This window comes from Bidens hawaiensis, unplaced genomic scaffold (assembly GCF_021521415.1).
Source record: "Bidens hawaiensis isolate Kalapana, Puna unplaced genomic scaffold, B.hawaiensis_p1.1 tig00036464_1, whole genome shotgun sequence".
NCBI lineage: Eukaryota > Viridiplantae > Streptophyta > Magnoliopsida > Asterales > Asteraceae > Bidens > Bidens hawaiensis.
The window spans coordinates 72,142-99,265 of record NW_027496379.1 but is presented as its reverse complement, the minus strand read 5'-3'; the positions used below and the strand labels follow the sequence as shown (position 1 = coordinate 99,265).

Sequence of the window (27,124 nt, the reverse complement as noted above, 5' to 3'; positions counted from 1 at the left end):
AATCATAAAAGCCGGTCGGTGGCTGGTCCTAGTGGCTGGGCACTCCCAAAAAGTGTACGTACTAGCCAAAATAATTGGTGCTATTACTATGCACACAACAAAATATCTCGAGTGGTCCAATATGAATTTTAATCGAATTAATTTTTATTTTAGCAATATGAAAGTTTTTAGTTATAGATTTTTTTCGAAGTTTAGAAATATTAACCGAACCTCTCATAACCGTAATTTTACTTGTTTTCATTTCACACCAAAGAAGCTTTCTATGTTGTACGGAGGTTTGACAATTCGTGTAATCATTAAATGGTATCCTTATAAAATAGCAAACCAAACTTAAATGGTATCCTTATAGAATAGCAAACCAAACTTAAACCTTTTTGCATTCATCGTAACCACAAATGAAGGTTCATACACTTGTTACCTTATCTTCTTCATCATGCCTTTGGTTTCTCTTTGTTTCATCACTCTGCAGCCTGTGTTCATGTAATCAAAACTCAGATCCTCCTATACTATGCATACCAAGTGAGCGACTGGTGCTTATTCAGCTCAAGAACAATCTCATCGATCAAGCAAACCGTCTATCTTCTTGGGTAGGCAAAGACTGTTGCAGTTGGTCCGGTGTGGTCTGCAACAATTTGACTGGTCATGTCCAAGACATTCGTCTTCGAGGACCCGACGATAGCATTCACGGTCATTGTCATGGTTCTTATGACACCGTTGAAGAATTAGAAGAAGCATCCAAACAAATGTTAGGAGGAACCATAAGTCCTTCGGTGACCAAGTTATCACAACTCACGCATTTCGACATAAGCTGCAACGATTTTGGATCGATCCAGATTCCAGCCTTCCTTGGTTCTTTCCAGAACCTAAGATATCTTAACATCTCAAAATCACAATTCAGTGGGGAAATCCCATATCAACTTGGAAATCTATCAACACTACGTGTTCTTGATCTTCATGGCGATCTCATATCTAGTGGTATGCATTCAAAAAGTTTGAAATGGCTAAATGATCTTAAAGAGTTGCAACACCTGAATATGAGTGGCATCGACCTATCAGGAGCTTCAGACTGGTTTCAGGTTATAAGCAAACTCCCTTCTTTGCTAGAAATACACTTTTCTTCATGCGGGTTGATTAGACTTCCTGGTAATCCAAGTTCAGTTAGTTTTACATTCCTTAATGTACTGGATCTTTCCTTCAACTTATTCCCTGATAGTTTGTTGCCTAGCTGGATTTACAGTCTACATAACTTAGTTTCATTAGATCTTACTGGTTGCTTCATTGGTGGTCTAAGTCCCGGAACTGACAATGGTTTCCATAGCATGCCTTCTTTAAGGACTCTTAGTGTTTCAGGCAACGCTTTTCTGAATTCTTCTTCGTTACTGAATGAATTGTCTAGCTTAAGGAATATTCGTTTTCTAGATGTTAGTAACTGCAATATATCTGCTCCAATTCTTGGCAACTTACAAAACTTGTCTCTGATTGTGCATCTCGACATGTCGAATAACCAAATTGTTGAGGAGATACCAAAATCTTTAAGTAATCTTTGCAATTTGGTTACCCTTGATCTGCAATCTAACAACTTCTACGGAAATGTGTCGGAACTTCTAGAAAGATTTTGTGAATGTGGGTCACCTAGACTAGAATTATTAGCCTTAAGGGGAAATTATGTGGTTGGCCAACTTCCTGAAAAACTAGGTAGATTGAAGAATCTTGGAAGCATTGATCTTGCTTATAATAAAATAACAGGGACCATTCCTGATTCTGTAGGAAATCTGTCTCTCTTGAAAACATTCCAAATGAATATAAATCAACTGACAGGTTCTATCCCAAATACCATTGGTGGTTTGTCATCATTGAATTTCTTGGATCTATCGTATAACAATTTGAATGGAAGTCTTCCTGAAAGCATTGGGCGACTCGAGGAACTAGTTTTTTTAACTGTTCATCATAATTCGTTAACAGGAATTGTGACTGAAAAACATTTATCCAATTTAACATCCTTAACAACTTTGTGGATTGGGGACAACAAGTTAGTGTTTAAGTTAAATGATAAAAACTGGGTCCCCCCTTTCCAGCTCATAGTGTTAAGAATAGGTTCATGCGGTTTAGGCCCTCAATTTCCTTTATGGATTCAGTCACAAACAAGCTTAGCAGAAATAGATTTGGCCAACACAAACATATCAGACACCATCCCTAATTGGATTTGGACTACATTCTCTAGTGTAACATTATTGAACATGTCCCACAACAACATTCAAGGGAAGTTGGGAAATGTTAGTTTTCTTGCACCGGGTGCAGTACTAGATTTAAGTTTCAACCGTTTTCATGGTGTGTTACCTGGTCATTTCAATAGACCTGACTTAGATTTCCTAGATCTTTCGTCCAATGATCTCTCAGGATCTATAGAACAGTTCTTGTGTTTTGGCATACAAGAGCCGCGTCAGTTAAGAGTTCTTAATCTCGCAAACAATAGCATGTCAGGTGTTATCTCAGATTGTTGGATGCACTTGGAATTCTTGGCCATTTTAAACTTCGAGAAAAACCAGTTTTTGGGTACGATACCATCCTCTCTAGGAAATTTGTCTTCCCTATTATCGTTGGATTTGCGTAATAACAAACTATCCGGGAACTTACCCGTGTCGTTATTGAACTCCAAGAGCTTGATAATCATTGAGCTAGCAGAAAATGAGTTGGTGGGAAGAATACCGGCATCAATAGGAAGAGACAATACAAGTCTGAAACTTCTAAGTCTTCGTTCTAACAAACTAGAAGGTAATATCCCAGAAGAAATATGTCACCTCAGTTCCATACAGATCATGGATTTTGCTCATAATATTCTTTCTGGGAGCCTACCAACATGCTTTACAAACTTCACTGCCATTTCTGGAAGTGAAACATTAAGTCAATTTCTTCTTTATGACACTCTTTTCCAGAATCAAGTTCTAGGCAGTGCATCATTGGTGACAAAGGGTCGAGTTTCTACATATAAAAACATTCTTTTCCTGGTGACTACAATAGACCTTTCCAATAACAAGTTTTCAGGGTCAATTCCTGATGAACTTGTTTCACTTTTGGGCTTACGGTACCTGAATCTGTCACAAAATTATTTAACAGGACAAATTCCCAACTCGTTCGTCAAAAATGGAAAGCTTGAATCTTTAGATCTGTCACTAAACCATCTTGATGGAAAATTTCCCTCAAGCTTATCAGCGTTAACCTCTTTAAGCTTTTTGAACGTATCTTACAACAATCTTGTAGGAAGAATCCCAACAGGCCCTCAACTTCAAACCTTCAACGAGTCAAGTTTTGTTGGAAATAAACTATGTGGGAGTCCTCTACCAGCGTGTTTACCAAATGCCAACGATCCCGGTCGAACTAACGAGGAAGATGATGAATCTAATGGCATTGATTGGATCCTAGTGATATTTACGCTTATTGGATTGGTTATTGGTTTTTGGATCGTGGTTGGCCCATTGATTGTTAACAAACGATGGAGAAAGACTTATTATCATTTTCTTAAAGGAATCTGGATCAAGCTTCAAAATTTCATTTTTATCATATTCCCATGTAAGTCTTCACCTATATTTAGTTTTCTGTTTTATTTTGCTTATAAAATACGTTATACTGTCAAAATTAATATTCAAACTATAGAAAAATAATTAGGTTCATGCCATCTATTTCTAAACAGTTCAGTAAGGATGTATTTAATATCTTTGTTTTGTATCTAAACTAAACAAAGACAAAACATCAACCTAAAAACCCACATGCATATGTATTGGATTGCAATATAGAAAACTTTATGGGAAAGTATAGGAGTTCATAGTTTGATCTGGCGGATTGTACGTAACATGTAGGCTTTAAAAGGCATGAGCCAAGTCATGAAGTTTTTAGCTCAATTGATCAAGTTCAACAATTTGATTTATCGCAATACAATATACGGTGATCAGCCCAAAGGTTAGTAGTCAAAACTAAAGACATGGTTTTCCTATTGATTGATTCTCCTGTTGACAAGAATGAATGCAGCCTGGCTTTATGTTTCTCATTGCAATTACTTGTAGGCTTTCATCAGGAGTCCTCTTCAGAAGCTAGCAGCTGGACTCATAAAATTTATAAATCTGATTATTGATCAGCAAGAAGTGGGTATATATCAGCTTAAAACTAAGTATTTGTTGATATTCACTGATAAGCCTGAGGGAACATTGGTAATGGCTTTAAAAATATGAACAGTTTAGAAGATGTGTTAATGCTGGTAAAATTATGTAATATATATTTACATTTAGAAACGTAAGGAATATAAATAAATCTGAAATTTCAAACTTAATTGGTCCAATAATAACCCCATGACTTTTCTTATGGGAGGTCGGGAGTTCGAGTGTCTTTGGAACATTTTGTTGTGGGTTGAGCCAGGGTTTTTCCAGATATCTGTAACATTTCTGTGTATTAGAACTATTTATTTTATTTGTTCAAAGTGTCGATATTTTTTCTACTGAATATCCAAACTTAAGAATTTAGCAGTCAGATTTTTTTATAATTGTGAATGTGAATACATGAAAGAAAAACCTTGAATGTGAGACTAGAAGTGGCGGTGGAGAGATTTACGAGAATAGTGAAGCTGCACAAAACATCAATAAAAGAATCTTAAGACTCAACGGATAGTTCTTTTCAAGTAAGGGAGAATGATGAGGACAGATCACCCAATTAAGAAAATAGTACACGGGTCAATGTTTAGAAGATTTCAGTGATTTTTCCTTTTAAAAGAAAATCATCAGTTACCTGATTATTGTCTAATTTACTTAATATTGTGCTTATCTCAAATATTAATGACATGTCATCACTAAAGTAGGGTAATATCGTCAGTATAGACTACATCTATACAGACCCGATGTCATCAATATAGGGTCGCTTCAATATCAATAATATGGGGTAAGCTTGTTAATAAAAGATGGAGTATTTACTTTTTAACTAATATGGCTCACTGCGGTTGAGATTGTTTCGACACAAACGATAATCGAGCTAACGAATTTGTAGAAGAAGAAACAGGAGGAGTTAAACCTTCAAATCAATAGCTATGTTTTCATTCATCCGATCCGTATATTTGCACAATTAGACTATTCACTACAACCCATAATCAACATTTACAGTTAACCCCTTTCACTTATTTGATACCTAACATACATGGCTCACAATTGGTGGAGGTGGCTCAAGGTGGCTCATGGCGCGCAGTGGAAATAAGTGGTTGGGGAAAATGTTTCATTGTGGGTTCGGGCAAAAATTATTTAAAGAGAGAGAGAGACAGAGTGTGGTGGGGGATGAACGTGCTGATTAACCTTATCTGAGGTTTAGGGCTTGTTTAACCCTATTAAGACCACAATGTTGTCACCACGTACATGCTGAGTCATACAACACTTTTTTCATTATTAATGATACAAAAGATATTTATTTAATTAAGCTACGTCGGAGACACATGTTCCGGACATGCTTGCACATATGGCGTTGTTCAAGATTAATACAAAAGATATTTATTTAATTAAGCTACGTCGGAGACACATGTTCCGGACATGCTTGCACATATGGCGTTGTTCAAGGTATTGACTAATCCGGAATAAAAGTAAAATAAATAAAAATACCCTGTAGCAACGACATGTCGTCCCAAAAAGCCAAAAAACAAAAAAAATTTCACCATCCTATGCTAACGACATGCCGTCATTGTAGCCAATCCTATGCTGACGACTTTTTGTCATCACTAATGCTTTGTTGTATAAGATAACATTTCTTATAGTGTCTTCTACACGGCCTTCTTCACACCTCTAGAACCCTTGGTCTCTTATATATGCAAACTTCAATTCATTCCACACTTTCCATAATTGGTCATGTAGAACATGTGAATATTAGGTTGGGATTTTCTACATGTGCTCTAAAGACCCTCTAAAGGCAAATGTAAGGAATATTAATTAAGTGAATATTCTTGTTAAAATTATAATTTTCTATTAATTGCATTAATCTCTTGATAACTATCATATTTAACATTATAGTTTTCCCTTTTAAATCTTTCCTTCATTGATGACTACTAGATAATTGTTTTCCCTCTTAAATTACTATTTCATCTCCCACCATTTTTCTATTCATTTATGTAAAAGATATTCAAATATAAAAGTGACTTTTTTAAACTCAAACTAATATTGACTTTTTTAATATTAAAATATAAAAGTTTAAAAAGAAAAAGAATAAGTAATTTCATTATTATATAATAACAAAAAAAAGATGCATTTTCAACATTTATAATTAAATATGTGGTTGCAATCTACTTCACTGTGCATATCAGGTTTTCTCTTTTTAGCCAGATGTTGAGAATTATTAGCATCATCAGAAGCATGCCGCTATGGACATGTGCTGAAGTTGTGACTATAAGATCTACAAAGTCAACAATGTTTTACTTGTTTCGCTAATTCCTTTCCACTTTTCATTCGCTTTTGCTTTAGGTCGTACCTTTGTTTTTGAAATAACAGTGCATTGAACCAACTCAATTGCATTAGTTATAGGATCACTGTTTTCTACAAAAGATGATGTAATATCCAAGTTCCTTCTTGGCGTAATTGAGAGACGTTATTGAATTGAGCCTCTTCTCGTCTCCATCGTGATAGCCAATAACTAAAAGGAATTTCAAAGCAGCTCGTATAGAGAAGAATACTCAAAAGATGACGAACAAGTATCCCAACAAATTCAAAGTTTTTACAAGTGCATTCAGCCATCTTACCATCCCAAACCACCTTATGCCATCGAGACGCTTTGTAGTGCTTGACAATAAAACTTGTGTCATTTTCTTTACAAGCCGAATATTGAATCGCTAGAGAAAGCTGATATTGAAACTTTTTGAATGCATAAGGAGTCAACACTTGGTAACCTTGCTTTTCCAACGGTGATAATGATTTCAAATGTAACTTTTGATATTTTGCTAACACACTATCATGCATTTGTTTCTGCCCAACATCTTCAATGGCAAAATCAACCTATAAAAAATTATGAGTAAAAAAATTAGTAAAAAAATGTTTGAACTACAAAAAATGAAACAAACTAAATACTTATACTCACTTGTCTAATAAACTCTCTTAAACATATACGGAAAGATATAAACATTTTTATAAACGAATTTATACGGTGGTAGTTGTCATGCCACCAAAGAAAAAGCCATGAAGATAACTTGGAAACCAAAATGTTTTAATTTGATACAACGATGTCACATGCTTATTCTCTTTGAGATTGAATTTTGCAATTACTAATGGCCATTGTTGCTCAACTTCTTCAACCGACTCTAACTTATATAAGTTGTACAACTCACTGCACCAACTTGAATACTCACTTTTTAATACCGAAGTAAACCAACTACTAAACTTACCGGCGATAAGCCATATGCAAAATGCATGTTTAGTATAAGGCATCTCTGTTTCAATTGCTTGTTTCATCCAATCTTGATCGGTCAATATAGTTTTCGGAGACTTTTTCATCAATAGAGTAAAATTCTTAAAGTAAAGTAAATTTAAGAAATTTTAAGTCATATACTAATACTAAAAAGTTTCAAAAATCAAACATAAATATAGTTACCTTAAAGAGCCATTCGAATGTCTTTCGTTTTTCGTTACAGAGAAGTGCACACCCAAATAATATGGTTCTTCCATGATTGTCAATACCCATAAATATGCCAAATAGCATGTCATATGAATTCACCTTGTATGTAGTATCAAATACCACAACATCTCCATATGTTTGGTAAAGTTTAAAATAATGAGCATGACACCAAAAATATGCTCTAGCCTATTTTCATCATCTAGTGTAAATCCATATTGAAAATTAAAATGTTCATTTTTAGCATTTTTACACTACTCAAAAAGCTCTCTTGTATCATTCTTTGAATATAATATTTGATTTTTGGTAAAATAGTTATAAACATCCTTATTAAGAAAAGAAAGTTCTCTGGTCTCACATTCTTTTCAAGTTCCATCACCTGCATAATTTGTTTAACGGAAAAGCCCCCTTCTTTTAATAAAAGTATACGTTGCTCATCTTCTAAAGTATTTGTACGGTAAGATGGTAAAAAAACGAACCTGTTGAGTAGACAACAAAACATGATTATGCTCCGCAATAAACTTAGTGACTTGCCATTCTTCCGGAAAAATTTCGTTAATTCTTCTTAATGTTATGCGCATGTGGGCCTTGCATTCACATCTTGCATAGCCTCTGTTTCTTGACTTTTTTGTGTAGTCTTTTTAGGCTCCAGTTTTCCTTCACGATGACAAAAAATCCCGTCTTTTCCTATCTCCTTTCTTGCTTGTTCACAAACCTCCCTTTTCGAACGGAAAACCCATTCGTTTTTGCATAATTTTGATAAAAAACAAGAGCCTCTTCTTCACTTAGAAAACATTGACCAATGAATGGTTCGTCACAATTTTTTTTTTCTTGTTTTCATTTAGTTCTTCAATGACATCTTCTTCAATAAGAAGCTCATTCAAATCCAAAAGAACACGTCCATTCATTTGCAGAATAATAGTGCTTTATATTATTTGATCTTAAAAAATAGATAGAAAGGTAATAAAATGTGTTGTTTGATAGTGAATACTTATAAATAAAATGGTGGGAAATTAGAAGATATGAAATAGTAATTTTAGAGGGAAAAAATTTATCTAATAGTCATCTATGGAGGAAAGATTTAGAAGGGAAAAATATAATGTTAAATCATCATCATCATCATCGTACTCAGTATATCCCACCAATAGCAAAGCTATGGTAGGGTCTGAGGAGGGTAAGATGTAGACAGCCTTACCTCTACCCTATAAGGATAGAGAGGCTGCTTTCGGTGAGACCCCCGGCTCGATAGTAGTTTTGCATCAAGCCTTGGACATAAGGCACATAGCACTCAATCATCCCACCGGCTGATCGGTGCATGTACCCTTGTCTTTCGGCTATCAACGCCACTACATGATGCCTGATTAACCGTCCGTCACTTTTAACGTTATATGATAGTTATGAAGAGATGAATTCAATTAATAGAAAATTATAATTTCAACAAGACTATTCAGCTAATTAATGTTTTTTACATGTGCCTTTAGGGAACATGTTAGAAAATCCCTATTAGTTTTAGTGTCATCAATTTATTTTAGATGATTATAGGTTACTTATGACCAAAAGGAAATATGAATAAGATTTTTTACAGGTTAGAAGGTGCAGAGAGCACGCTTGTTCGAGGCTAATATGACTTTGTGGTTGTTTGCGCCACCATAGTTGGGGTTCAAGGGTTAGTGCGAAATAGACACACTGATTTATGGATCGTTGGGCCTTTCATCAAAACGATGTAATGGTTCGCTTCTTATAAAAACACAGATTTTGGTCCATTTCGGGTTAGACACTTGAGATAAAAACATGCTCGCGTTCGTTATTTTCTAAACTGTTTGTTTTAGAATCAAATAACTCATCAAAATAATTTAATAAAATACTTAAACACGAAAGTGGTTACCAGGTTTGAAAATATTATAGCAGAATACAACCTATAAAGACAGATTTGGTCTTTAATTCGCTAATCTCTGGCTCCTAACAGGTGGGAAGGAGGAAAATACGAATTTGTGCATTTAGACATGTACTTACTGTTTACGAGTAGTATATCATGAAAAATCAAAACAAAACAAATCAAAACAAAACAAAACAAAACAATGTTTATGTCGTCTTGAGTACGTAAAGTAGTCGCATTTTTGGTATAAAGCCATTTTTGTGGTGCCCAATGTCTTGTTTTCCTTTCAGCATCATCTTGTCGGCATACAATTATGCATCAAATTATTGACATATAAAGGACATTTTTCCATAAGGAGTATTATAATTTATAAATAACAACCATAACCATATTCAACAGAATGTCACCCATAGCATGTCTCCAAGTAAGATTTGGAGAGGGTGGGATATATGTGAACCATACCTCTATCCACAGGTCGATACATTGGTTGCTTCAAAGGTAGACAAGAAAGTGTCAAGCAAAAGCCACTAGCCCCTAAGACAAACGAATGAAAAAATGGTACAAGCCCCTATAAGTCCTTAACGTTAATCCTATGTCTTTATGAAAAACCATTCCCGGACATGTTCCCGGCCATGTCCTCAAAGACGTGCAAGTCAGTCTAACAAGTCATACCTAATCAGCTCATCCTATGCCAGTTTGGTTCTGCCTCTAGCTCCTCCTTCTCCCCTCGACAATATAATAATCACAAATTATCAATGAATTTGTGTCAATGAATTTTGTGTACGTTTTTAAGTTTTTAACATAGTATTTCTAGTATTCGAATTAAGTTTTATTTAAATAAATGCTTGCGCATGTAATATTATAAATTTATGGTTGAATTAAATAGTAAAGGTAAACTATTATTCGATATGAGGTTTTGATTATCAAAATGTATATTGAAAATATTTCATGTGTAAAGGGTTTATTGATAATCAACAATAACCTACACTAGTACACCGAAATTCACTCAAGACTCTCCAACGGTGAAAGTATGTGCAAATCCGGTCATAGGTAGAGAATTCATCAGCGAACCTGAGACGGACAGTCACTCACAACGGCTGCCTATTATGACGGATTATCGGTGCCAAGCCACCGAATTCAACAATGAATAAATGAAATAACTTTTACAAACTAATCACCGACAACCGTTAAAAAAGTATTTTTTCTTTTTGTGATTTTGTTTATTATTTTTTTTATAAAAGTCTATATATTAATAAAAAAAAACTCCATTATTTTTTCTCCCTCTTAACAATTCCTGGTCTCTTGTATGTTTTATCTGGCTACAAATGTGCGAATTTGACTAAAACAAAATTGACTAAAAGAAAAATGACTACATGCATGTTACTAATACAGAAGAAAATTTTTCCAAAGAGAAACAAGAAATATATCTTTGGACTTGTGGATATATAGACTTGACCAGCTATATATCTATTTTTTCTCTCGAGCTAGGACGTGTACAAAAATATACCATCCGTTTTCCTAGCATAAAAAAAATTGATTTATACAAATTATGCCGCATTTTGTGATATATACGCAATTCGAGTAACTAGCTAGTTTTAATCTCAAACTAGGTAATGTTGCATTACACTGGGTTGGTGTTGTTGGAATGTTATATGTGACGAATATAGTTAGCGTGTTGTCGCGGCGAACATGCATGATTTCGTTCGGTATTGGGTTACAGCACCAAAACTAAATACAAAAAATTCGTCCACATCTAAATATAACAAATTAACATATTTAACATTAAAATGCGCGTGCAATAGAAAATCAATGTTAATTTGGTCGTGGCAAAGATTAACAGAAAAAACCCGTATGTTGCACCGTGGATGTAGATTCGTCGGTATCGAGTTACGGCTCCTGAACAAACAAACAAAAAATTGTCAACACTCATAAACAACAAATACATATATTGTAAAAAAAAATATGCATGTTGCGGCAGCCCAACACGAATTGGACGGTATCGACGGTAACAAAAGAACCCTTGCACGTTGCGGCGTCAAACCGACACGAATTCAGTGAGTATCGACAATATCAACAGCGACATCAAACTAACATGTATTGGGCGCTAGTGACGGTAACAAAAAAGCTTGAACATAGCCTTGTCTATGCGGCGCGAATTCGATCAGTATCAACAGTATCAAAACTAAATCATAAACATAAAATTCAAAAAAGAAAACAAATCTTTTTTAAAATAAATAAAATAAAAGGGCCAATAAGGTGTCGTCACATGGTATAATCACATTTCAGCGACACCAACGCATAACATTTAAACTTATACGAGGTTACAAACATGCCGCGTTGCGTTGACGCCACGACACGTGGGTGATCGGTATTAATCAAGATTAGGTTCGTATGGTAACAATAATAAACCAAAAAAATAATTAGTAAATGCCGAGAATACTATATGTTGTTGTTTTGATCGGTAGTAATGTGGTTAACCAGTTGATGTATGTTGCACGTTAGTATGTGTTGTTTTGAAACAGATTATGTATTCAGAAAATGTGTGTAGGTCCTAAGAACTGATCAAACAACAAGTTGTTGAATCAGTCTCACTACTATCTAGCATAAATCACTTGTAAGCAACCGAAATCTTGGATCTTGCGAGTGTTGGATTATTTTCAGAAATGGAAAGAAAGAGAGAGTATGGAGAGAGTTGGTGAGAGGATAAGGTTGAGATTTTTTAAAATGTTGTTTTAGCAGGTGCATGCTTCACCTTTTATAGGTGAAGCAATGCCATGCTTACTTTCATTATTCACTGCCCAATGGGCTCAATATTAGATAACCTCGGGCCTAAACATACAACCGACAAGCTAACTTGATACATCGTAAATAGAGTAAACAAATACAAAAGACTAATTAACAAAACGGGCCGCTACAATCTCTCTCTAGTCTTTAGTATTTGTTATGGTAGCTTTTGTTTTCAGTCGGTCTCGTAGTTGAAGCCTTCGTTGTTTTCATATAGTTGATTGTCAACAAGAAAATGAAAGAACTTGTTGAACTTCTCAACTATCATGTTAGTGTTGTCTCGACGAACGTATTCGATTGTGCCCAATGGAGAATTGTACAACTTCAACAGATTTTCTTTGTTGAGGGCGGCCATCTCGTGCTCATCAAAGAAGCGGAGGAAGTGCATCTGTTTGCAGTGGATGATAACTTCCCTGGTATTGTCGAATACCCAACAGATGATGTTGATCAGGAATTGTTCTCCATGGTTGATTGGCCTACTATCTTTGTGTGTCTTGTATCTCCAGGCATTTCTTTTCATTCTTGAGATGGGATCAATTTCAGTTGGGTGACGTTACGACTTACCCTTATTGAGTTTGAAATTAGGATAGTCGTTCTTCCACTCTCGGCTCAGAAATCTCATAAATTATCCCTTCAACTTCTTCTCATTTGCACCTTGACCCACGAACCGTCTGAAGTAGTTCATGTCGAGATCAGACAGTGTATGCATGTCTGTGTAGTGCATATAGGTCAAATCCCCATTGGCACGACGGATTGCCCATGTATTGTTGGAAGCGTACCATTTGGGGAGTCGTCATGATAAGGGTAGAGAGGTTCTCGGAGACTGGAAACTCTGGTGATGTAGTGTATTTTCTTCATTCTTCTCCTTGACGGTTGAGAAGATTCGCCACCTGTTGCTGTTGCTGGAAGAGCCATTACCGACGGGCTCCTGAGTTTGATTCGCTCTTTCACCATGAACCGGAGTGTATGGGTTCGGTGAGTAGTTTATTCCATCATCCTCAACAGCCTCTTGAGCTGGAGTCTTAGTACCTGCACAAGTAGAAACGTTAATAATAGAGGCAATTTCTTCCTCTAGTGAAACATCAACATCCTTTATTTTCTTGGCGGGGTCATCATCGACAACATCCATTGGCGAGTCATCATGTGTTTGACTCGTTCCATTATCGCCACCAACACCACCATCACCATTTCCATCACCATTACTGCCACCGTGCGGTTCGTTGAAACTTTCATGATGATCGTGATACTCATTGTTATCCTCCTCATCATCTTCATTCTTATCTTCCTCATCCTTGTCCTCCTCATTCTCATCTTCCTCCTTGTTCACAATGCCGGTTAATACAACATCCGGATCAAAAACTGTAACGGTCTAAGCAGTCACAAGAGAAGCGACATTGGTTTCAACCATGCTAGAACCAACAATTGTACTAACGACCATTGCTGTTTCACTAATACCACCACCAACACCACTACCACTTGAAACATCAACAACTTTGACTCTACTACAGCTTGCGCCGTCCCTAGAACCAACATTGCGAGCATTAGCAACAAGACCGGGCAAGGCATATTGTCTCATTTTCCCTTTGCTATCATCATATAATCATAATCGAAGTCAGACCAGCTTCTGAAAACTGCTTTGATACGGTTCTTGAGATCTTCAATATCTTCATTTTTCAATTTCATCACCTCAACGGAAGCAAGATATCGGTTAATGAAAGCTTCATTGACCGTGTTTTGAGCAGTTGTAAAGCGGTTATGTTGCTCTATTTTGAGTCTAAGCCGTTCAATTTCAGCTCGCAAGTCGGCGTTTTCTCCAATCAATGTTCCAATGTTCCGTGAAGAATTGGATTGACCCTCCAACATACGGACCCGAGTGTTAAGTCCTTCAACTTCAATCATCATCTTGTCAACACCTAACTCTAACTCTCTCCTCAAATTTTGTGCAAGGTTTGATGAGAAAGGTAGATCCGTCTCAAGACGTGAAACCCTCGACTCAAGATGCGTCACCTCATCATGACGCTCAGCATTCAATAGTGATTGGTCAACAATGCGTGTTGATTTGGTTTCGAAGAGTCTCCATCCACAGACGTTGACTCTCAATCAGGGCTCTATCTACCTCCTTGTCTTTCTTCAACTGAGCAACCCTAGCAGCTAGAGTGTTTCTTTCTTTTATCACCTCATCATTCATGTCTTGTTGTTCTTTCACGAACTTGATCATCAGGTGTTCATGTTTCACTCTCGTCTCATTTGATTTATCAAGAGCCTGAATCCTATCATCCCAGTACTGGGGAATTCATGAACTTCCCACTGGATAAAGGAATGGCCGAGATGACGGGACTTTCGGTGATTGCTGGTGGTGTTATTGAATATATGGATTGTGGTGAGGTTTGGGTTGGCTTGGTTATGGTTTGGCTAGCTAAAGGTGGTTTGTAGGGGTGTTCAAAAATATCCGAATCCGAATTGGTATCCAAAATATCTAAAAATACGAATCCGAATTATCCGAAAATATCCGGATTCGGATTCGGATAGTAAGTCTGAAAATTTTCGGATATTTCGGATATCCGAAATATCCGAAAACTTGAATACATGTATTTCAATTATTTATTAGATATCATGTTATAAACAAGTTTTATGTTCAAACCCTACCATTCTTCAAAACTGAAACATTACCAGCGCCACTTCAAGCTCCATCCCTTCTAACTTTTTTTAGGTCTCTCCGCCGCTAGTCCTCCGATTGTGGTGACTTGTTGTTCCTCCGGTCACCGCCATATCTATCCGGTGGCGATAGACATCTGCAAAGTGGCGGTCGACGACTGGATGTCGACTTTCGAAGATTGCTTGTATCTTGAAACCAATTCCCACTCCCACATGATGTTAACGATTAGTTCTATACACAGATATGTGCTAATATTTGTTCCTTTGGTTAATTACAAATTGATGAAAATGTAATATTATAGAATTTTTCAATGTAATTTATATTTCTTTACAGATTGATGAAAGCATTTGTGTCCTTTAATAGAATAGAAAGTTGGATTCTTGACATGTATTTTTAAGTTTGATTTTTTTCAAATTCGGATATCCATTTAATTATCCGAACGGAGATCCAAAATTTTGGGTATCCGAATTTCGGATATCCGAAATTTCGGATACAGATTCAGTTAGTCAACTTGATACATCGTAAATAGAGTAAACAAATACAAAAGACTAATTAACAAAACGGGCCGCTACAATCTCACTCTAGTCTTTAGTGTTTGTTCTGGTAGCTTTTGTTTTCAGTCGGTCTCGTAGTCGAAGCCTTCGTCGTTTTCATATAGTTGATTGTCAACAAGAAAATGAAAGAACTTGTTGAACTTCTCAACTATCATGTTAGTGTTGTCTTGATGAACGTTTTCGATTGTGCCCAATGGATAATTGTACAACTTTAACATATTTTCTTTGTTGAGGGCGGCCATCTCGTGCTCATCAAAGAAGCGAAGGAAGTGCATCTGTTTGCAGTGGACGATAACTTCCCTGGTATTGTCGAATACCCAATAGATGATGTTGAGCAGGAATTGTTCTCCATGGTTGATTAGCCTCTTATCTTTGTGTTTCTTGTATCTCCAGGCATTTCTTTTCTTTCTTGAGATGGGATCAATTTCAGTTGGGTGACGTTACGACTTACCCTTGTTGAGTTTGAAATTAGGATAGTCGTTCTTCCACTCTCGACTCAGAAATCTCATAAACCATCCCTTCAGCTTCTTCTCACTTGCACCTTGACCCACGAACCGTCTGAAGTAGTTCATGTCGAGATCAGACAGTGTATGCATGTCTGTGTAGTGCATGTAGGTTAAATCCCCACTGGCACGACGAATTGCCCATGTCTTTTTGGATGCATACCATTTGGAGAGTCGTCATGATAAGGGTAGAGACGTTCTCGGAGACTAGGAAACTCTGGTGATGTAGTGTATTTTCTTCATTCTTCTCCTTGACGGTTGAGAAGATTCGCCACCTGTTGCTGGAAGAGCCATTATCGACGGGCTCCTGAGTTTGATTCGCTCTTTCACCACGAAGCGGAGTGTCTGGGTTCGGTGAGTAGTTTATTCCATCATCCTCAACAACTTCTTGAGCTGGAGACTTGGTAACTGCACAAGTAGAAACGTTAATAACAGAGGCAATTTCTTCCTCTTATGAAACATCAACATCCTTTATTTTCTTGGCGGGGTCATCATCGACAACATCCATTGGCGAGTCATCATGTGGTTGACTCGTTCCATTATCTCAACCAACACCACCATCACCATTTCCATCACCATTACCGCCACCGTGCAGTTCATTGAAACTATCATGATGATCTTGATACTCATTGTTATCCTCCTCATCATCTTCATTCTTATCTTCCTCATCATTGTCATCCTCATTCTCATCTTCCTCCTCGTTCACAATGCCGGTTAATACAACATCCGGAGCAAACTATAACGGTCTCAGCAGTCACAAGAGAAGCGACATTGGTTTCAACCATGCCAGTACCAAAAATTGTACTAACGACCATTACTGTCTCACTAACACCACCACCAACACCACTACCACTTGAAACATCACCAACTTTGACTATACTACAGCTTGCGCCGTCCCTAGAACCAACATTGCGAGCATTAGCAACAAGACTGGGCAAGGCATATTATCGCATTTTCCCTTTGCTATCATCATATCATCATCATCGAAGTCAGACCAGCTTCTGAAAACTGCTTTGATACGGTTCTTGAGATCTTCAATATCTTCATTTTTCAATTTCATCACCTCAACAGAAGCAAGATATCGGTTAATGAGAGCTTCATTGACCGTGTTTGAGCAGTTGTAAAGCGGTTATGTTGCTCGATTTTGAGTCTAAGCCGTTCAATCTCAGCTCGCAAGTCGGCGTTTTCTCCAATCAATGTTCCAATGTTCCGTGAAGAACTGGATTGACCCTCCAACATACGGACCCGAGTGTCAAGTCCTTCAAATTCAATCATCGTCTTGTCAACACCTAACTCTAACTCTCTCTTCAAATTTTGTGCAAGGTTTGATAAGAAAGGTAGATCCGTCTCAAGACGTGAAACCCTTGACTCAAGATGTGTCACCTCATCATGACGCTCAGCATTCAATAGTAACTGGTCAACAATGCGGGTTGATTTGATTTCGGAGAGTCTCCATCCACAGACGTTGACTCTTAGTCAGGGCTCTATCTACCTCCTTGTCTTTCTCCAACTGAGCAACCTTAGTAGCTAGAGTGTTTCTTTCTTTCATCACCTCATCATTCATGTCTTTTTGTTCTTTCACGAACTTGATCATCAGGTGTTCATGTTTCACTCTCGTCTCGTTGGATTTATCCAGAGCCTGGATCCTATGAATGAACTTCCCACTGGATAAAGGAATGGCCGAGATAACCGGACTTTGGGTGATTGCTGGTGGTGTGATTGAATATATGGATTGTGGTGAGGTTTGGGTAGGCTTGGTTATGGTTTGGCTAGCTAAGGGTGTGGTTAGTAGGGGTGTTCAAAAATTTTCGAATCCGAATTGGTATCCGAAATATCTAAAAATCCGAATCCGAATTATCCGAAAATATCAGGATTCGGATTCAGATAGTAATTTTGAAAATTTTCTGATATTTCGGATATCCGAAATATCCGAACACTTGAATACATGTATTTTCAATTATTTATTAGATATCATGTAATAAACAAGTATTACATTCAAACCCTACCATTCTTCAAAACTTAAACATCACCAGCGCCACTTCAAGCTCCATCCATTCTAACTTTTTTTAGATCTCTTTGCCGCTAGTCCTCCGATTGTGGTGACTTGTTGTTCTTCCGGTCACCGCCATATCTAGCCGGTGGCGATAGACATCTACAAACTGGCAAGAGACGACTGGATGCTGACTTTCAAAGATTGCTTGTATCTTGAAACCAATTCCCACTCCCACATGATGTTAACGATTAGTTCTATACACAGATATGTGCTAATATTTGTTCCTTTGGTTAATTACAAATTGATGAAAATGTAATATTATAGAATTTTTCAATGTAATTTATATTTCTTTACATATTTATGAAAACATTTGTGTCTTTTAATAGAATTTAAAGTCGGATTCTTGACATGTATTTTTAATTTTGAATTTTTTTCAGATTTGGAAATCTATTTAATTATCCGAACGGAGATCTGAAATTTCGGGTATCCAAACTTCGGATATCCAAAATTTCGGATACAGATTCGGATATTGAAATCCACTATCCAAAAGGTCCGGATATCTGAAGTTCGGATATCAGAACTCCATATATCCGATTTTGAACACCCCTAGTGGTTAGCACTAGAGGTAGGCTTGTGGGTTCGGTGGATATTTGGGTAAGGCTGGTTATGGGTAGGGTAGTAGGTGAGGCAGTAAAGGTAGTCGACCAGAAGGTGGTTCCCCTAAGTGGTGATGTAAAGCTGGAGCTAAATAGGGATGATATTGGTGAGGTAGTCCTAGGTGGGGGGATAGGTGTTGGCCGGGTGAGGTATGGGTAGGCTCGGTTTCGGGTTTGGTTATTAGTGGTAAGGGAAGACCTTGTATGGGTTGGTCTTTGTGAGTGGGGGATTGTTTGGGAGAGGTTATTGGTGAGTCGTTGAGTTTCCTAGATGTGGGTTTGGTTTTGGTTTTGAGTCTCGACACTTGAACTTGTTTGCTTCTTAAGATTTCTATGGTGTGGGACATGGTGGTTGGTGAGGCTTGGTGTTAGTCAGCTTGGGTGGTTTGTGGGGGTTGTGTCACAGTGGAAGCAGTAGGAAAGATTATCTTAACTGATCTAGGCATCTTTGAAGGCCCAGACTTCTTGGAGTACGTGGCTTTCTTCAAATGTTTAAGAGGCCGCTCGGGTTCCTCTTCTTCTTGAATAGCATGAAATCAATGCCCCACGCATCGAAAACCTCACAAACTTGAATAGCATTCTGGGATATTTCATTTCGCGATGAAATATTGCCGACACGTTGGCAATGATCACAACTCCTAACAAACGCATGCGCGTCCTTCAAGATAGAAGGCAAATAAAAACCAGAATCGAACACTTTCTTTGCTGTCGAACTCGCACTGTGGTGACCTCCTGTCGGTCCCACATGACAATGTCTCAAAATCTTCCATCCCTCCTTAGCATCTACATACCTCCTAATTAGTTGATCAGCACCGATAAGGAAAAGATACGGGTCGTCCCATAGATAGAACTTAACATCAGCAAAGAATTTCTTCTTTTGCTGGTAAGGTATATTTGGGAGGTACCCGTCAGCAAGATAGTTCGCGAAGTTAGCGAACCATGGAAAACTCTCCTCATGTGTCGTAACAAACATGAGACTCTCTGTTAGAAAATGATCGTCAATCCTGACCCCCAAATCTCCTAACTCAGCTCCCTCTAGACGCGAAAGATGATCGGACGCCAGATTCTCGGCCCCTTTTTATCACGGATCTCAATATCAAACTCTTGAAGCAACAAGATCCATCGGATAAGACGAGGCTTAGCATCCTGCTTGCTGAAGAGATATCGAATAGCAGCATGGTCCGTGTACACAATCCTCTTGGACAGAACTAGATATGACCTAAATTTATCGAATGCAAACACCACAACTAAAACATCTTTCTCGGTGGTGGTATAGCCCTCCTGTGCACCGTTTAAGGTCCGGCTAGCGTAGTAAATCGGATAGAAGTGTTTATCCTTCTGCTGTCCAAGAACCGCTCCGACTGCGAAGTCGCTCGCGTCACACATCAACTCGAATGGTAACAACCAGTCGGGAGCCCATGATCGGGGTGTTAACGAGTTTGTCTTTCAGAAGATCAAACGCCTCGATACACTGCTCAGAAAAGACGAATGAAGCATCCTTCTCCAGAAGTTTGGTCATGGGTCTCGCGATTTTAGAAAAATCTTTGATGAACCGGCTGTAGAACTCAGCATGACCTAGAAAACTTTGAATGGATCTCACAGAAGTGGGCGGGGGAAGATTAGAAATGGTCTCAACCTTTGCTCGGTCAACCTCTATCCTCGCACTCGAAATCTGATGCCCCAAAACAATGCCCTCGCGAACCATGAAATGACACTTCTCCCAGTAAAGGACTAGGTTGGTGTCAACATAGCGGGACATCATCCTCTCAATATTAAACAAACAATGATCGAAGGAACTCAAAAATACAGAAAAATCGTCCATAATCACCTCCATGGAGTCCTCGATCATATCATGGAAAAATGGCGACCATACACCTCTGGAATGTGGCCAGAGCGTTACAAAGTCCGAACAGCATACGTTTGTAGGCAAACGTTCCGTAAGGGTAGATAAAAGTGGTTTTCTCCTGGTCATCGGGAGCTATCGGAACTTGGAAATACCAGGAGAAACCATCTAAGAAGCAGTAGTACTGCTGACCTGCCAAACGCTCCAACATCTAATCAATGAAGGGTAAAGGAAAGTGGTCTTTCCTGGTGGCATCATTCAGTCTACGATAGGCGATGCAGACTCTCCATCCAGTCACAGTTCTAGTGGGAATGAGCTCGTTCCTCTCATTGATGACGACAGTCATGCCACCCTTTTTAGGAACCACTTGAACTGGACTTACCCAAACACTATTAGAAATGGGGAAAATGATCCCCGCATCAAGGAGTTTAATGATCTCTTTCTTCACAACCTCTTGCACTTTCGGATTAAGCCGCCTTTGCGGCTGAACGAAAATTTTGAAATTTTCCTCCATGAGGATTTTATGAGTGCAAAACGAAGGGTTGATACCCTTAATGTCGATAATCTTTCATGCAATCGCCTCTTTGTGCTCTCGTAGCACCCTCAACAACTTCTTCTTCTCGACCTCCGTCAAAGCAGATGCAATGATAACCGACAGCTTCCTCTCTTCATCTAAAAACACATACTCCAGATGGGCAGGCCAATTCTTAAGCTCTAAGGAAGAAGGAGGACTCTCGACAGAAGGTTGGTCCATCGGATCGTCTCGTACGATCTCGGCAGACACGCCAGATTCAGGGCTATGTGACTCGGTGTCGTCACCCAAGGGCTGATCGGTCATGGTAACCATCTCAATCTCTGGAATCTCCCTATCGAGAATCTGGATGTCGAAGGCAGACCCTCCACAGATCTCACTGAAAAACTCCCCAACATGTTCCAAGATGGTATCAATGAAGTATAAGGAGTCATCAGCAGACTTGGGGTGTTTCAGTGACTGTCGAACGTCAAAGATGACGTTCTCATCCCCAACTCTTAAAATCGACTTACCCTCTCAGATGTCTATCAACGCCTGTGCAGTGGCAAGGAATGGTTGGCCCAAGATAAGTGGGACACTATCATCATCGTTCATGTCCAGGATGACTAAGTCCACCGGGAAGATGAACTTGTCGACACGAACAAGCATGTTCTCGACCACCCCTCTAGGGTATTTCACAGAACGATCAGCAAGCTGGATACTCATCCGGGTTGGAAGTGGTTCGCCTAAACCCAACTTGCGATACACGGAATACGGCATGAGATTAATACTGGCACCAAGATTCGTCAGTGCATAAACCACTGTATCATCACTCAAGATGCAGGGAATCGTGAAACTCCCAGGATCAGACATCTTTTCTTGTAACTTTCTCTGCAAGATTACAGAGCAACTAGCACTCAACGGGATGGAAGACACCTCAGCTAACTTCTTCTTATTTGAAAGAATATCCTTAAGGAACTTTGTATATTTCGGCATTTGAGTGAGTGCCTCAAGGAACATAATGTTAAGGTGAAACTGCTTCAAAAGATCAAGGAATTTGGAGTTCTGCTCCTCGTCTCTATTCCTGCGGAGTCTCCCGGGATATGGAAGTCTAGGTTTGTAGACTCTCGCTGGTGTGCTGGGTAACTGCTGGTCCTCGGCCTGTGCTGTACTTCCTAGGCTGCGCCTCTGATGCACCTTGGCCGGCGGAGACTCCAACTGAATCTCCTCGTTCACTTGCTCCTCTACATCTACTGCAGGCTCTTTAATGACTCCTCTCGTCGCCTCCTGACTCACAGGCTCGCTACTTGCCCCTGTACCGCTCCTCGTCGTTACAGCCTTAGTGAACGCCTTTGGATTTTTTTCGGTATAACTTGGAAGTGTTCCTGGCGACCTCTCATTTAATCTAATCGCAATCTCTCCCATCTGACGCTCGAGATTTTGAATTGACGCTCCCTAGTTTCTCATGAATGACTTATGCTCCCGAAATTTCTCTTGAGTCTCTTTGTGACGGGAGTCCTCTAGAGTCATAAGTTGCGACAACATCTGTGTCTGCTGTGCCATCATCTCCTCTAACGTGGGCTTCTTCTCCCCACTACTCGCTCCCTAACCGGAATCCTGGAATAGACTCTGACGTTGCTAGAAGCCGGGCTGATTTCCGTTCCACCAGTTGGAATTTTGATTACCTCTCCATCCCAAATTATAAGAATTGAAAGTATTTTGATTTCGGTTCGGATTACTAACAAAGTCTACTGCCTCCTCCTGGAAACCTATGGGGCACTGAACGGTATCATGCCCTCCTCTACAGATCTCGCACAGCTTACTCTTCACCTGCAATTCCTTCACGATCTTCGCCAACGCCTCAACCTGTGCCGCAAGTGCGGTGCTCGTGTCGACCGGATGCATGCCGCGTGATAAGGAGTCGACGGTCTTGGTGCTCTTAGCGGGTGGTCGCTGGTATCCACTCATCGCTAACCCGTTAAACAAAGCAATGCACTCATCTGTATCCTTCGTCGTCAATAAGTTGCCTCCCGCAGCCGTGTCGAGCATACTCTGAGTCGCGTATGTCACTCCGTTATAGAACTTCTCAACAACTGCCCAGTCTTGCAGGCCGTGGTTCAGACATAAAGCTAGTAGATTTTTGAATCTCTCCCATGCCTCGTAGAATCTCTCGGTGTCCTCCATCTAGAAAAAATGAATCTGGTTACCGCAAACGAGCGGTCTTAGCCGGAGGATCGTATTTCTCAAGAAACTGTTCTGCATGGCGGCCCAAGTAGCAATGGATCCCTGTGGGAGGGACTCAAGCCACAAACTCGCATGATCAACGAGTGAGAATGGAAAGACGTGGAGTTTGATGGCGTCTTCGGATACGCCGGCAAGATGAAACGTGTCGCAAGTACGTGCAATGCGAGTGAGATGAGAATGTGGGTTTTCTTGGGGAAACCCGTGAAATTGAGCAGAATGAGAGATGGTGTTCAGAATGTTTGATGGAATCTGCCAATTTGTGTTACCTGCGATGGCCGGTGGATCAATGCTGGATCTCGCGATTGCATCGACCGGACGTGCCCGGTCTGCAACTGTCCTCCTTTGTGGTGCGTCGCCCATAGTCCTATCCCTAATGACGGATTCAGAAAAAGTAGGAGATGAGGACGTATTACAACGGGCATAGAAGAACTAGAACACGGTCTGGTACGACGTCTCTCTCGCAACTCTCTCTGGTTTGGAAAATCCCTCAGATTCAGGCAGTCCTAGAGATCGAGTACATCGCATACAACTATTAAGATAAACAAAAGAAACTAAAATTAGCTAAACTATTTAAACTAAGAAAAAGAAAAACGAGTAGCAAATAAGGTAAGTCCTAACTCGAGTTGTTCTCAATACGCCTCAAACCGTGTCCCTGGCAAAGGCGCCAAAAACTTGTTGTGTGTCTAATGATGCTCTTTTTATGGAACTCACAACTAAGCTTTAAATTTATAAAACGGACTTTCCTAATAAAACTACACACAACCGGCTTGTGTACCGATCGTAAGTAATATAGAACTAAGGAAGTCCGAGTATCGAACACGAGGACACGTGAAAACGTCTATGATCACTAACCCTAGACAAGACCTTCCTAAGAATAATATTTTTTTAAATGATTTTTAATAATTAAACTACTTGAGCTAACTTACTTTAACTAAATTAAAAGACTTAACTCAACAAAACTTAACGAAACTTTACGAATGACATACAATGGAGAAAACGTCTACCTAGGTAAGAATCATATTGAAGGTCTAATAAGCTAATGGATTGAATAATCTCACGATACCAGTATCTAAGGATGACACAACTAAGGTTCGCTCAAGAAAGCTAGATCACCTCTCGGTCTCACTAACAAACCCTAACTTACACTTAACTGATTTTAAGAACAAACCGGGAAACGAATTTCTAAAGTGTTCTAATGTCGACTCTCCTCTCAGTCTCACCGACACACGACCCTAATGGAAACGAATACTACACAACCAAGGATAGAGGAAAAATTTGGTTTAACTTAATCTAGATCAAGTAATCGCTCACAAACCCAAACCCGACAAGAACCGAACCCGCTCTAGCGCGATCCTAATCCTAACAAGTAAAAGATATGAGACGACCTTACTTCCTATCACCTCTTGGTCTCTAAGAAGGTGCTTACCCGCTGAATTCAATTAATTAACACACCCAACTAAACCCTACAGTTGTACACCCTGCAAACAATCTCTAAACACAAAGTAAATAATCGAACAAGCAACAATTAATCAAAACTAATTCAATCAATCGAAGAAAGGGGTTTATGAGTGTAATTAATAAAATCACAGCCACTAAACACAACCTAATTCAATATTAAACCAAACTTTCATTAACAAATCAAGTCACGATGATCTAACAATCCCTAAAACTCACTAAAACCTAACAATATTCATCAAACCTAGGTAGAACTAACAAGTTTAGCTTAACATAACTTTTGGAAAATAGCAAATACTTATTGTAAACATCATAAAACTCAACCAATTCATAATTAAACTCATTCAATAATCAGAATTAATCAAGCACAACTCAATCTTCAATTCAAATGCAAAACAATTCATGTTTAAAGATCAAATCAACAAGTTATGAACCTTGAACAAGAAAGCAAAGTTTATTAGAGTTATACTATCAGTTATGGCTGAAATAAACGATGAGGAATGATGCTATCTACTGTCCCAAGTCTCCCTTGATGTTATTCTTCTTCTCCTGGCCGCCACACACCTCCACAAAACTTTTTTTCTTCCTTCTTGGCTGCTGCAGATTGCGATCGGCTCTAGGGGGCTGCTCTAGGGTTTTTTTTTTTTTAATTATCTTAATATAATAAAAAGTAAGGCTTGTATCTTGTGGGCTTGTGTCGAGCCTTGAGTTTATTCTTCAAACTTGATCATAAAGGCCTCCAATGTCTTCAAAAACCCGAACCTTTTTCTCTAGTAAAATTCATAACCTACACAATTATTAAACTTTGTAAAATCATGCACAAACAAGCCATAACTATTATTTATTATACGATTAAGTACTTAAAACGTGATAAAAAGGTGCGAAAAATAGGTGTGTTTGCGCAAAGCTTGCGCATACGTTTTTTAATGAAACATATTCGAGAAAATAAACAGTCTGCAGATGACAATGTTTGCACATAATTTGCATGGTGCATACAAAAGAGACTGCACGAGCTTTTTTTTTTTAAAAAACAAACAACATCTTAAGATCAACATGACTCACTTTTCATCCCGCCTCTCTTATTACTTTTTTGTATTCCCCTGTTCTTCGGATACAATTCGATCCTTCTACGGCCAAATCTCAATTTGTGGAAAGCCTTCGATGGCTTCCTTATGAAAACATCCATTTTTATTTGGGTATAGACGGTATCTCTTTATTCTTCGTGATATTGACCACATTTCTGATCCCTATTTGCATTTTAGTGGGTTGGTCTGGTATGAGAAGTTATGGGAAAGAGTATATTACAGCATCTCTAATTCGCGAATTTCTAATGATCGCCGTGTTCCGCATGCTGGATCCTCTACTATTCTATGTTCTTCCCGAAAGCGTGCTAATCCCTATGTTGTGCGGAGCTGAGCATCTTCCTATTAGGTTAATAACCTTCATTCCAACTCTTTGACCACCCTTCTCAAATTAAATAACTTAAAACAATAACTAAAATAATCTTGTATACATACACTTTATTTAATTAAGATTTCACGATTAAAAGGTTTATAAGAGAAAAAAAATGTTCAGTGTTCATATCATCAAACGCTCTTCTATGCAAGTAGTGAGGAGTACCTAGATTCGCCAGATGACATTGATGATCCTTTCCAACTTGCAACGAATATTGGTGATCCTTTCCCCCACGTTAGAGATAAAACAATTTTCTCTCTCGGCTGAAACAAATATAGTGGGGGCCACTGAGTGAATGTTAGGTGGGTTCATTAAAAGTACTATAAATAATTGTGTTTGTATCTTCTTATAACACTACGCTCTTTACTTATGTTGTTCAATTAATGTTTTGGTTTTCTATATGAACCATTTTCATAACAAACGAGTTTAAAAGGTGGCCCAGAAATGAAACAACATATTCACCTCTATAGGATATAACAAAGCATAATTGGTAACTTAATTCCATTAATTACTTTTTACTGGATTTTTAGTTACAATATATTTTATAAACACTAAGAAGTTAAATGTATAAAAGAATAACCAATCTAAAAAAACGTGATAATATTTGAAAAACTATTATGACATAACATGACGATCGATTTTAATCATAAAAGCCGGTCGGTGGCTGGTCCTAGTGGCTGGGCACTCCCAAAAAGTGTACGTACTAGCCAAAATAATTGGTGCTATTACTATGCACACAACAAAATATCTCGAGTGGTCCAATATGAATTTTAATCGAATTAATTTTTATTTTAGCAATATGAAAGTTTTTAGTTATAGATTTTTTTCGAAGTTTAGAAATATTAACCGAACCTCTCATAACCGTAATTTTACTTGTTTTCATTTCACACCAAAGAAGCTTTCTATGTTGTACGGAGGTTTGACAATTCGTGTAATCATTAAATGGTATCCTTATAAAATAGCAAACCAAACTT

At 38.4% G+C, this 27,124-nt stretch overlaps 1 protein-coding gene and 1 pseudogene across 1 annotated transcript; one reads left to right on the top strand and one right to left on the bottom strand.

The window, feature by feature from the left end:
* The first annotated feature begins 332 nt into the window (after positions 1–332).
* Positions 333–4,409, top strand: LOC143588571 (receptor-like protein EIX2; annotated as a pseudogene).
* A 2,142-nt stretch (positions 4,410–6,551) lies between these two features.
* On the bottom strand, positions 6,552–7,689 carry LOC143588565 (protein FAR1-RELATED SEQUENCE 11-like). The gene is made up of 3 exons (XM_077069536.1): positions 7,600–7,689; positions 7,155–7,493; positions 6,552–7,007 (listed from the first exon to the last, which is right to left on the bottom strand). Exons 1-3 carry the CDS (start codon positions 7,687–7,689, stop codon positions 6,552–6,554), a joined length of 885 nt encoding a protein of 294 aa, XP_076925651.1.
* Positions 7,690–27,124: the final 19,435 nt, after the last annotated feature.